At 36.8% G+C, this 12,953-nt stretch overlaps 1 protein-coding gene across 3 annotated transcripts in view; it reads left to right on the forward strand.

The window, feature by feature from the left end:
- The window catches only part of ANAPC10 (anaphase promoting complex subunit 10), a 38,335-nt gene extending 25,612 nt beyond the window's left edge, over positions 1–12,723 (forward strand). For 2 of the 3 annotated variants that reach the window (XM_065061955.1, XM_065061956.1), the window contains exon 5: positions 12,348–12,723. In XM_065061955.1, the coding sequence (XP_064918027.1) occupies positions 12,348–12,578 (231 nt within the window). In that variant the 3' untranslated portion in view covers positions 12,579–12,723. Of the gene's footprint in view, positions 1–2,169; positions 2,300–12,347 lie in introns of all 3 variants that reach the window. The other variant, XR_010472377.1, reaches the window with a different exon arrangement.
- Positions 12,724–12,953: the final 230 nt, after the last annotated feature.

Below are 12,953 nucleotides of genomic sequence, written 5' to 3' on the forward strand. Positions count from 1 at the left end.
CACTAGGCTATCTCCACAAAGTTATTCAAGATGATTTGACATTGACATAGGATTAACTCAATGTGGCTAGTTTTCAGACACTTAAATCTTTAGTACTCATTGCATAATCTGATTTTTTTCAAATACTTTCTTTGTATAATTTAACTGTGGCTATGTCTAGACATATTTCCTGGATACGGCTAAACAATTTTGAAGGTAAATTATGAGCTGATTTTTTTTTACACTTTCATACAAACAAAATATCATTCCATTATATATGTTAGAATAAATGAGAACTGCAGACATCAGAAGTACAGTTTTCATCCATTTTGCAAACCTCTGCACCTTTGTAAGGTTACTTATTTTCCAGTAGAGTTTAGAATCATCTTAGCTTCCATTTGCAATGAATTCGTGAAGTTCATCTATATAGTCCATTTATGTTGTTTCTGCTTGTTTTATTTGATAGAAGTGAAGTTTCAAGCTTCCCAGCAGTTCTGGCTAGCAAAACTGATAGGACCTCTTCCTTTCTGCTCTTCTGTCTCCTGGTTTCTGATGTCTTAATTCAAATTGCTATAAGTTTATCTTGTATAAAGTCATCTCTTAACAAGAAACTGTTGTAGGATTTTTCTTTTCAAGCCCTTGGTTTTTTTTGCTTACAGGAAATGTTACTCATTTTCTCCTTTCTTGTAGGATTCTGTAGTGTTAGTTTTCATAAAAGGCAGCTGCCAGTAGTAATAACTTGTGCCATTCTTCAGTCAACAGTCTCATTTGTAATGTAAATTCACTTGAACTTCAGAGGTTATATTTTTTCAATATATTTTCTGATTTCTTTGCTGTAACATGTTTCACTGCTCTCGCTCAGTCTGCTTCCTGTTCTGTGTATGTGGCGGTCTGCTCTTTCACTTTCTGCTATTCTACTTCCTGCGTTTTCCCTTACTTCAGTAGATGGTTGAAGTGCTACTGTCTTCCCTGAGAGCAGCCTGACTCACCTGGAAGTTGTAGGAGATGATGTCCTTATTTTGGATGGATACTGCTTTGAAGAGCAACTAAAGTTTTTAGATCTTAGTACAGGAATTGGAAGATCTTAGGGTTTTTCAGTGCTTTTTTGGGTGAGATGCAAAGTGACTGAAATTATTAAGATAAGCATTTAAACAAACAAGGCTAGTAATGTGTCATCTTAAGTAATTTTTAGGAACTTTCTGCCCCACTTTTTTATGAAAATCTTGGTCTACATACTTAGCCAGATGGCTTTATTTGAAAGTTCTGACACTAAAGGGTATTCTGGGTTGTGAGAAGGTTTGAATGCAGATAGTGCCATTTGTTGGAATGAACCTGGGAAATTGTAGGGGGGGAGTTGTTGTTGTTTGACACTCTTTTTTTGTGTTGCAAAGCAGTCTCCCTGTCTTCTGATCAGGTAAAAGTTACTGGGAGGGTTTTCAAATAAACAGTTTCATTAATCATATTTGCCACGTTAATGCCGTTGTTTATTTTTACAACAGATGATCATTTAAACATTTAATTGTTAGAGAATCTTCCGGTTCTATTCTTTATCACACAGCATGCCAAAAATTAATTACCTGTATCAGTTGGTCATCATCTGCCAGGCTCCTACTTAGTAGGATACTTACCTATTACCTTGTGTATATGAGGTCTTCTCCTTTCTTGTCCATAAAATGAAAAACATTCAAGTGAGAAGCTTTTATGGTTGAAATGCTTCCCAAAAGGTACAAAATGTTTGCACTAAATTAGACTTGCACTTCTTTCTAAATGTATCATGTTGGCTATATATTTTCTGGTAACTTTTTTGGGTTTTTATGTCCTGTTTCCTTTCTCCCATCTGCATGTATAATAAATACTCTGAGTTACTGATATTTTAACTGGATAGTACCCTGATTTAAAAAAAAAAAGAAAAAAATTCCTCATCACTTTTTTTTTCAGAATACTGGAATTCTGGAAAGTTTAAAGATTTGCAGCAAACCGTAGCTTTTTCTACCATTCATTTTTAGGACCAGACTTTCCAGATGCAGTCTGTTCCAGTATGTCTGCAACTTAGACTTTAAATGACTTAGGTACCAGAAGTAGGCCGACTGAAGCAGGAAGTTTGTTTTGGGCTGCATTACCTATTTTTGACACTGTCAGGCCACCACTCTAGAGCATAAGCTCAATATTTTTTTTTTGTTGCTTTTTCAGCTTCAGCATGCTATCTGCCAGTCTCAAGGGAGGTAACTGAGATTCACATTGGAGCCAAGTCCCTCTAGGTCTGAAGGATTTCCCCTGGTTCCAGGAGTCTTCTCAGTTTAATAGCAGTGCACCTGCAAAGGTATGGCATTCCTGTCTATTGTGACAGCTGGTTAATGAGAAGTACATCCCAGCAGGAGAATGCTAATGAGCTTAGAATGTTTGCCTTCCCTTCTTCTCTTGACTGATCTTTAAATAAATTATGAATACCATTTTTCATCAAATCAGAGATCCAAAATTTCACAGTTGTTACGGCTGACTTCAGTCAGAGACAGTATTTTTTCTGCAGCAAAAGGTTCCTGCTAAGATGGAGTCTGTTTTAGCTGAAACCAAACTAAAATTGGATGACCTCCTGCTGTGGGTCAAAGATTTGCTTTCAAGTTTTAGACCTTGTTTCCATATAAGAACATACGAAGCTGTGTTAGACTGTGTTGCCACTCTATTTGCTGATTCAATCCCTCTGCTTGCCAAAGGGACAGGGAGAAGGTTTTTTTCATTTTTAAGTTCCAGTGGATAGGATGGCTACCACTTAAAATGTACATAGAGAGGCAGTCCTTCTCTAATGAGATTTAATTTATTGATGTGTCATGCATTAGCTCTAATATGTAAAAGTTCACGTGACCTCGTTCAACAGAAAAATAGGATTTTACAGATGTGGCACGCAAAAGCAAACTGTCCAAGCCTGTTTGACATTTTTGGCCTTCTCTGAAACTATATAACTCTTGAGACATCTCTCTGTAATGAATCTTGAGAGCTGCCTATGCATTGTCCCTCACAGGATATCAAAAAAATATATGGCACAACAAATGTGAAAACAGTGTTCCTTTCTTTCCAGAGAGACATTCCTAGCAAACAGTCTGTGACAGATGTGATATTTTCTGCAGATATGTTTTCTAGAATGAAGAGTTGTTTTCATCCAAATTCTAGAGGATGAAGTACTCAATATATTGTTGTCTGATTATTTTTTTCTTTCCTTTTGCTCTTTTTCCACCACCTAGAGTTAAGCAGAAAATATTTCCTGAAATTGCAAGTAAGACAGTTTTGGCTGATGCATCCAAAGTAGCTGGGCATTTGGAAGGCTATTTGTCTCAGGCTGCATGTACCTGATTGGTGTCACCTGCAAGGGCTGTGAGCAGGTGCAGTGGTGTGAGTGTGATGGCCAGGGTGGTGCTTGATTAAGTACCATGGACAGGGGCCCCTCCAAACCTGTCTAGACCCATCCATGTGTTGACCTGTTGGACTTCCACCAAGGTGACTTCATCTGTCTGGAGGTTTTTTTCCATGTGGGCAGTTCAGCACATCCTTGACCATTTTGCAGACATCAGTACTTATGATTCTTGATCACTTAATACTTTTGAAACGGATATTTTTTTTCTGTGAGTCCATGTCACAAAATTCTTGGTGTTCCACAGCATGTACAATTCTACCCCATTCCCTCCCAACCGACAGCAGTTTTCTGTGCATACTTACTCACCAGAGTCTCCCTTTATATCTAAGACTTAATTCTTGTCTTCTTATATGCTGCATATCTCAGAAGATTTCGAAGACAAACTATGAAGGCTATAATAATGCAAAAATCTGACTTTCCCTGCTTAACATTTAATCAATTACATTTCAATACTGTATTCTTCCTAATTTTATTCCTATTGTGACATTGAAATTCTGTCTGAATCAATGAAGTATGTCTGGGAAGAGGTTGCATTGTTTTATCAGCAGAATCAAATCAAGTGGCTTCTCATATGGGAAAATTCTAATTGGGACACCTCTATTCTAAAGAATATCAAAATGGACCAGTCAATGAAACCACTTCTGGACTTAGCTGATGAATCACTTCTGCTAAATGAAATTTAGGTTGTGTCTTAGCGCAATTGACATTGTCTACTTAAGGAACATGTCTGTTCCTGTAATCTACAAGGTGGCTGTGTGATATAACCCACTGACATTGCCCAACATGTATTGTGCTGCTTCTGTAATCCAAAGATAAAATTTGGAAAGGCAGTGTAAGAATCTCTATTAGAGCATCATAGATGCTAAACCTTGGCCCAGCATGCAAGGAGGATATGGCTTGGTGGTTACCCACACTGGTAGCCTGCCAGTACATATTTGTAGAGTAGCTATTTACTTACGCTGTGATTCTTGGAGGTGTTGTAGTTTTGCTGCTATGATTGAGCTGGTATTGTTTTAAGAAACCATAGGAACTCGGGTGTTAAATCGTAATGAAATGAGAATGGATCAAGATTGGTTTTCTTAATGTATGGGGATCACTAGGCAGTATAGGACTTACACATTACACTGTTTTGAGGAATTCACATTCTTCAATATATTTTTTTGTGTGTGTGTGCTTAAGATGATGCCCAAAGGGAATGCCCTATCTATCACAGTTTCTCTTGGATAGTCATGACAAACTCATACTGATACTGAGGCTGGTAATGGTGGCAGTGAGCTGGGAGAGTAAGGGCAGGGGAGTGTGGTTGGAATAGATCTCAGATCAGACTTCAGACAGGCTTCTTAACAGGTATGTTTTTTTGGGGTGGAGGGGGAGGTGGGCATGTTGTTTTTGTGGTTGTGGGGTGTGTTTGTCTTGTATCAGGGAGATCCCCATCCATCCAGTCACATGTCTTATGTAAAAACTACTTGCAAGTTTTCAGTGATACCTGTGTAGAAGCACTATATTTTTGGTTCCAAGCATTGCACTGGCCTCCAATTTCACCGTTTTATGCTATTTAACAAGTACTAAAAGAAAAAACAAAACAAAACATCCCCCCAAACAAAACCCACCAAAACCAACCAACCAAAAAACAGCACAAAACTCTGCTTGTATAATTTTTGCACCTTGGCCTTTTGCTCTTTTACAACTTGTCAAATGTATTTAAAATTTGACAGATCATATTTGAAAGGATGAGATCCTCATAATGAGATATAACATTGTTATTGATAACTCCAGTTTTTATCTTCTGCTGGAAGTTCGCAGTGCTTTTGCTTGACATACTAAAGCAGAAGTGTGACCTTACAAAGCATTTTCTAAATAATATTTAGTTTTTGCCAGACTTCTTACCACTTCATTCAACTGTTCAGAAATAAGTGAAATGAGGACAATCTATGGGTGATTCTGGATATATATACACTGTCACTTACAAACAACTTAATTGCATAAACTGAATTGTTACACTTGATACGTTTGATTATTTATACAGGTACAAATGATTCTGAGAGGAACTTGTCAAGATGTATTGAAAGCTGATTGGTGCAAAAAGAAGTCAAATTTAGTGCATTCATGAACATTTGGCCTAATATACTTGTCATTTTCCGTTGTGTTTCCCTGTTTGTTATTGAGCTGATCGAGCACTCCTCTAGATATTTTCAGGGTCTCTGTGGTCTGGTTGACTTCTATGCTACTGCTAGGCTCAGATACATATTCTGTGACAAATATTTATTTTGGTAATCTATAAAGTTACTCTTTCTAGCTTGGCTTGTGTGTTTAGTTGTCTTTATTTTAATCAGGTAGAACTTCCTAATACCTGGACATTGGTTAATTTTTACTGTTTTAATCAAGAGTAGAATGATCTGAAGAAGGAGGTTCTATAAAACTTTTTGCAGGGATCTTTTTGACCTTTCTGTTTTTCAGCCTTCCCAGTCTTCCCAAAAGTTATTTCTTGCAGCTCATTTGAACAAAAAGCTTTTTATATATGATAGGAATGTTTAGTATTTGCAGGTTTCACTGCTTATTCTGCAACTAGTCTCCTGTCTGCCCAAATCCCATAGTTGAATCTTCCTGAGGGATGGACTGTGTTCCTCTAGACTCTTCAGGAACTGCTATTTGGAAGAACGGAAAACTTCTTTTACCTAATAGACTGAAGTTAGATTTCTTGACTGCTTAAGGAGGTGACTGATTAAGACCACAGAGTCACCTCCTTAGGTGGTCGTTGCTTCATTAGAGTGAAGAAGTGTGCTTTTCACAGTGAGTCCTTTGAGCATGTTTCTGTATTTCTTGTTAAGCTGCTAATGTGGTGTCCCTCCTTTGACTCACTTGGAACTTGTTAAGTTTTTTTTGGACATGATTCGTTTTTCTACTGGAACTGGTGCATCACTGCCATTAACTGGTTCTCTTCCTTCCTAAGTGAAGTGGTGGCTGAGGCCCAAGCTCTGCTACTTCATATGTTGACAGTTCCAATACTGGGAATATGCAGAGGTCTACTGATTCTGAATCCTGGTAGCTATATGGTAGAGGATGGCAGTTATGTAAAGGCAATTTTGGAAATTTAGCCAGCCTTCTTTCTCTTTGCCAGTTGTTGTGGAAACATTTGCGTAGCTGTAAAAAAACAATATCTAAACAAGGAAAAGCCCTTCCTATATTTGATCACTCAACTGGGAGAAAGGCTGTATATTGATAAATACTTCTGTTATGAAAATAGCATTTTTTTTCCTCTGGAACTTTATGATCGTCTTTTCCTTGGAAGAATGCATTATTTATTGAGAAAACCTCCTTTGAAAAGCTTTGGATTTTTATATAACTGTATGGCAAGAACTAGTGAAGCACATAGGCAAAATTATATTTGTGGAGTCTAGCCACTGCTTTTATTTTCAAAGGTAAGTCACTAAAATGAAAAGAAGCAGCTTTGATAGTTCTATGAGAAAAGTAGGAGCAAAATTAAATGCTGTTTAGTTTCACAGCATGTTTCAGAGGCAGTCACAGGAAATGTGTTGTCATTTGGATCTAGTAGTACAGATGATCAAATGTGAGTGTGGTGAGGTACCAATGTCTTGGAGAATCATGTTTTATCATGATGAAGCTGTGACGGCAGCAGTAATTTTCTCTATAAGTCCATGCATACAGAAAAGGATGTTTTTTTCCAGGAGAAGAAAACTGGCTGCTTTTTCTTCTATTATATGCACAGAAAAATTTATTCTCCTGAAATCTCAGAGCTTTGTCTAGCATACATTCTGAGGTGTTTGTAATTACCCTGCATATGAAGCTACTTACAGTGGGGTTTGTCTTCTTCCTGTATCTTCACAAAACGTACCTACATAGAGTAGCAAAAATCATGTATTGTTTCAAGGATGTTAGTCTACTGTAAATATAGCAAACAACTTGTTTTGGGCTTATAAACCTAGTAGAAGCAGCAGTTTGAGCTATGTGCTGCTTTGAAGACACCACAGAATTTAAGTAAGGTATCACAGAGTATGGAAAAGACGTCAATATTCAATGTAAGTAGGATTAAGTACAACAGAAAAACCTTCTTTGCATAAATAATTTCCTATCCTATAAGAATGCCGGCAATACCAGTGTAGAACAATGTTCCTCTTAAAAGTTCTTGTCTTGTGTTCAGTCATCTTTCTGAAGTGTAGCCTCAAGTTGCTCTGGCCTTGATTTTAATTTTTATTTTGTTGTGTGGTTTGCATCATCTATGGTAGAAAACCCATTAGTTGTTTTAGTAGCCTTGCCAAAAGTGTATGGAATTCTGTAGACCCTCTGGACTATACAATAAAGTGAAGAAACAGGGCTATTAAATTGACTGGGGAAAAGATTTCCATTGAGAACACTTTCTGCTTTGGCTTTCAAAATAACATGGCTTACTGGAGTGGGAGTATATGTCCGTAGGTAAAGCTGTAGCACACAAAGGACAGGAAAAAATAAGAAAGCAATGGAGAAAAAGCAGGAGAAGAGATAGATAAGAGCATATAACAGCAGCAAAGGACAGGTGAGTGATTTTTTCCATTTCAATTTTTGTTCCTTTATTAGGACTTATTTGCTCTTATTTGCAAATTCTTACAGTATAAGAAGCAAATTAAAAACAAACAAACAAAAAAACACAAACACAACCCCCAAAACAAAAAAACCCAACAACAATAACAAAAAAACCACACCCAAAAAAACCCCAACAAACGAACAAAATCAATGCTAGACTTTTAGTATAAAGTACATAAGATTAGTCTAGAGCTGCAGGAATCATGCTGGGTTACTAATATTGAACTTGCCTTGATTAATTTCTTTGTTTTGCTTTTCTTAACCTTTTGTGGTAAAACACATAACAGAAAAACTTCCGATTTTCACTCAGGTAATTAATAATATCGCTGATTTTAAAACTTTCCTGGAAGTCAGTTAGTTGTGACTGATTCTTATGACCTACTTAAGAGGAAAAAATACAGGAAGAAACTTAATCTGGTATTTTCTTATAGTAGACTTATGCTGTAGAGTTGGGATGAAACATATGCATATATGGTGTTTAATACTTTTTAAAGAACAGGGTTGACAGCAAAGTCAACTGAAATGAATTTAAAGTATAGCATTTACTGTAGGCAGAGCTGCTGGTGTCACCTGTACGTAAGGTTGCATGGCCCTTTCCATTTTAAGGTGTTACTCTTAGCTACTTTGTAACTTTTGCCAGATTTCAGTTCAGACTTGAGATTTTTCCATGCCAGATGTCTGCCTTGGGTTGAATTTGTTTTTTGAAAGTTTCAGCCAGAGCAGTTCTGTTCCAAGAACAAGGCTAGTGAAAAGTATGCTATTTTGCTTGTGTGAGAATATTCTGGTGTCCTCCTTTGATGCTCCAGTGCCCCCAAGCTCTGGAGCAAGGATTTGAAATTTGGCAGTAGTTCAGTCTTTGTGTTGAGGATGTGCCTTTTGCCTCCCTGTAAAAATCCACCCAAATTTCCAGACCGGTTTACAAGGCTTTGAAAGATTGCCATTTGCATGGGCTTAATAGGAATTTCTTCAAACTTCACAGTAAGTTTCCTTTAGATTCTGTTCACACTGGGAATGCTCCAGGCAGAATTGAGCTGCATATTTCATCCCACTTCTGTGCTGAATTGTAGTGGCTGGATCTGGGTGCTGACATAGAACTAGAGTTCAGCAGCAGAGTGGGCAGCATTTTGTCTTGTACCACCACTGCCTATTCCCATGTCCTATTCTTTCTCCCTGGTGAGGGACCTGGGTCCTCTGGGAAAAGAGACTGTCTCACTCATCTAAAAGAGCATGACAGATGGGGAGGAGAAGAATTCAGGAGTGTGTGTGTGTCTGGTTTGTACCATTCCTTTGGTCACAGAAAATGTGTGTGTCATACTGGCAAAATATTATTTCATTTTTTAGTGGATGTTCAGATAATAATTGCTAGGTTTTGTTGTATTCAAACGTCAGTAGTTGAGTGGGTCTCAAGGTTTTAATCACTTTACTGAACTATGTAGGCATCAATTAAAAAAAAAGCCTCAAATGTCACAGTTACAGTAATGTTATTTAGAGGGCAAAAATCATTACCTTTTTTCAAACATTTGTCTCAGACCTCTTGTACTTAATGCATTGTCATACAACCTCCAACTTCATCACAGGTGTCACATGCTTTGTCCAAGAGGCAACTATTTGATTGTAATTGGGAAAGGGGTCTATTTTGAGGATGAGTCCAGGATTTATACAGTAAAGGATGCATATTCTTGTGTTTCAAAAGTTGGAACATGTGGAGTAAGTGAAGCAGAGGGCATTTCAGGAATAAAAAGGCTTTGTGGCTGAGACAGCTTGACTGCTGCTCGATGAATTGTGTATGATCTGTGCTTAGTCATGGTGTTTTTACATGATGAACTTAAGTAACTGTTCCTAGGTGGCTGTTCATACTTTGTTCTGGTGGCTGGTTTGAACTCATCAATTTACAGAAATCCAGACACAACTGCAAGTGAGCTCAGTGGGAGCTAAACCTCATGTAACATACTGTATGTTACTAAGGAGAGGAAAAATCAAAGTATCTGACATCTGGAACTAGGGAATATTTTAATCTAATTAATTTAATGATGCCTGTTTTACAGATGTAGAAATTACTTGCCCTACCTCTGTAGAAAGGCTTGTAAAGAAATGGACTGCCTTTGTAGCAGGACTGAAACTTTATTTACAGCATTATATTTTTTATGACCACCTCCCATTGATCAGGGATGAAACAAAGCTCTGATAAACATATAAACAAAAATTGTATCTTATCACATAGAGTATATTATTACATTAATAAAATTACCTTTGCACCTCTTTCCAGTGCTTACCTTTATGACTAGTTGTCTTAAAATAAAATATGCTAGTTTCTCTGTGAATTTAATAAGCATCTCACTTCTTTTGTACAAATAGTCCACTTTTGCCAGGCATTTGGTAGCTCTCTTTGTGCTGGAGATGGAGTCAATATTTCACTCTCTGCAATTTTTCCCAATAAAGCATACAAGCCCAAACTATATTGGATCTGTCTGAAACCAATGATGTCAACCTATATAAGGTGGTACGTGTTTTGTTGGGTTTTTTTTAACTGTATAAACTAATCCATTTCATTTCAATCCAAGCATAAAACAACAACACCCTAGCTAGGGAACTTAAATTTTCCACTTCAAATGAGCAGTCAAAATTTGTAATATATGAGAATAATATTAAAATGCAAGTTTCATTAGAAATAACTTTTTCATTCTCTTCTAAATCATAGCCACTTTACCTTCAGTACTAGCTGAATAAAATATTACTGGGATCTTCTTCCTTTCTGTTCACTTTGGAGATGGAAAGCGTACTTGCTCAAACTATTGACTGCTACCTCACCCTGACAAATTTCCCCTTTTTAAAGCTGCTTCGACAGCACATCATTTTTATCACTTTGTAAAGCCAACTGTTACCTGATGTTTCCTATGCAAAAAAAAAAAAAGTTGTAGGTTTTTTGAAAAGACAGGGTTACAGCAAACAAGTGAATGTGTTTGTAGAAGTGTCTAGCACCAGAAGTGAAATTAATAGGTAGGTTTAGTCAATTTAATGCTTTGGAAATTATTTGTTGGAGAGCCTGCAGCAGTGGAGGGTTTTGGGTTGTGTGGGTTTTGTTGCTGTGTTGTTGTTGTTTTGTTTATTTGTTTTTCCTAGGAGATGGGAGAGATTTTTTTTTTTTTTTTTGGTCTCTTTAAACCTGACATAGCGATCAAACTTTTTTACTTGTTTCTTGGGTCATTCCTTGAGGGTGTTTGCAGCCTGTGAAGCAGTAGATCTCAGATGGATCTTTTGAAAGCTTCAGCGAAGGCAAGGCATTTGACAGGATGGGTGTCATACAGTGTTTTCAGGAGAAAGACAGAAATTTTGAGCTGTTCAAAGCTTAGGTCTTCCACAGAGGAACTTGGCTGCTAAGAACAGCAGTCTTGCTTGCTTAGCTGTGTGGAATCCACTCGCTTGTGGAGAACTGTTTTCGATTCTGCTTGGTGTGGTTTGTTTGGGTTTTTTTTTCTCTCTTCCATATATGTTTTGAGCCATGCTTTGAAGTTGGGCAACTAGCTTTAAACAGAAGCTGTTACCACGCTTTTGCGTAGCATCTAGCTGGATTTCAGCATGATGATGTGTCAGTGATGTGGTCTAGAGTTAACAAAATGCAATTCTTGCTTGCTTTGACATTGGTTTCTGTAGGATTAAAATTAAAAAAAAATCATGTTATACTTGGTTTGTTGAATAAAAGTAAAAATGGACCTTAGAATGTGAATAAATGGCTCTGCAGCAATGATAAATTGAACAGGCATCTGCTTTGACACATAGGTGAGAGTGTCATGAGTTATCCTGTATTTTTTCCTCTGTCACCTTTCTCTTCTTCCTCCCCAGCTCGCTTAACAAATTTTTGAAAACTCAGGCTTTGTGTGGATTTATTTTTCTATGTAAGTCAGTACAATGTAATTTAGTTCAGAGTGCCTAGATAAATTAACATATCTGTCATCTTTGAGCAGTCTACTTCAGTAATAAGATCCAAATAGTATTGCTTTGACTTTCTTGAATTTATACTCAAATTTGTGTTTTTTCATACTGATTTTTTTAAGGTTAAGGCACAAAATGAAAGGTACATTATGAAAGGCAAAAGCAAACACATCTGCTCAACTGAATTAGGTTTACAGTTAGATTCTATGATCTTAAAGGTGCTTTCAGACCTAAATGACTTTGATTCTTTTCTGTGAATCAATTTGTATCCAGTTACGTCAGTGGTAAATTAGCTATGAGTATTCAACTGGACAATTACAAATTAATTTGAAAAAGTCACTAGAATCTGATTTGCAAGACTCTGCTCTATTAAACAGGTTTAATATGTGATCTCTTATAATTAAGCATGTTAACAGTTTCTGAATGTTTTGCTTTTTTGTCTTGTTTTTGGCAGCAACTTGAACTAGTGGAACCAAGTGGCTGGATTCATGTTCCTTTAACAGATACTCATAAGAAGCCTATTCGCACGTTTATGATTCAGATTGCTGTTCTAGCTAATCACCAAAATGGAAGAGACACTCACATGAGACAAATCAAAGTGTACACCCCAGTGGAAGAGAGCTCTATTGGTAAATTCCCTAGATGTACAACAATTGATTTCATGATGTATCGCTCCATAAGATAAAACTTCTTAATGAGAAATAATAAAGGCATTTTTGATGACAGCATCATTGCTTAAATATTGAATTACTTAAAGAGCAGTGTTTACTTCAGTGTAATTATATCTTTATGTTTGTACAATTTTGAAATAAAAATAATTTGTGCTACAATGTGTTGTATCCTGTAGTTTTTTCATTACTCGGAGTCTTTTGAATGCTTGTGTACTGCCTGAGAGGGGGCAAAAAAAAATCACTTTAAAGTATAGCATTGATGTCCTGGAATGATAATTGCTTTGATATAACACAGATCTTTTTTTCAGATTATTTCTTTCCTTAATGATCATGAGTGAAAATAGTTTGTTCTAGTTTATTCCTTTACTTAAAAGCTACCCTTTTTAAAG

The sequence above is a fragment of the Columba livia genome, chromosome 4 (genome assembly GCF_036013475.1).
Source record: "Columba livia isolate bColLiv1 breed racing homer chromosome 4, bColLiv1.pat.W.v2, whole genome shotgun sequence".
Classification (NCBI taxonomy): Eukaryota; Metazoa; Chordata; class Aves; order Columbiformes; family Columbidae; genus Columba; species Columba livia.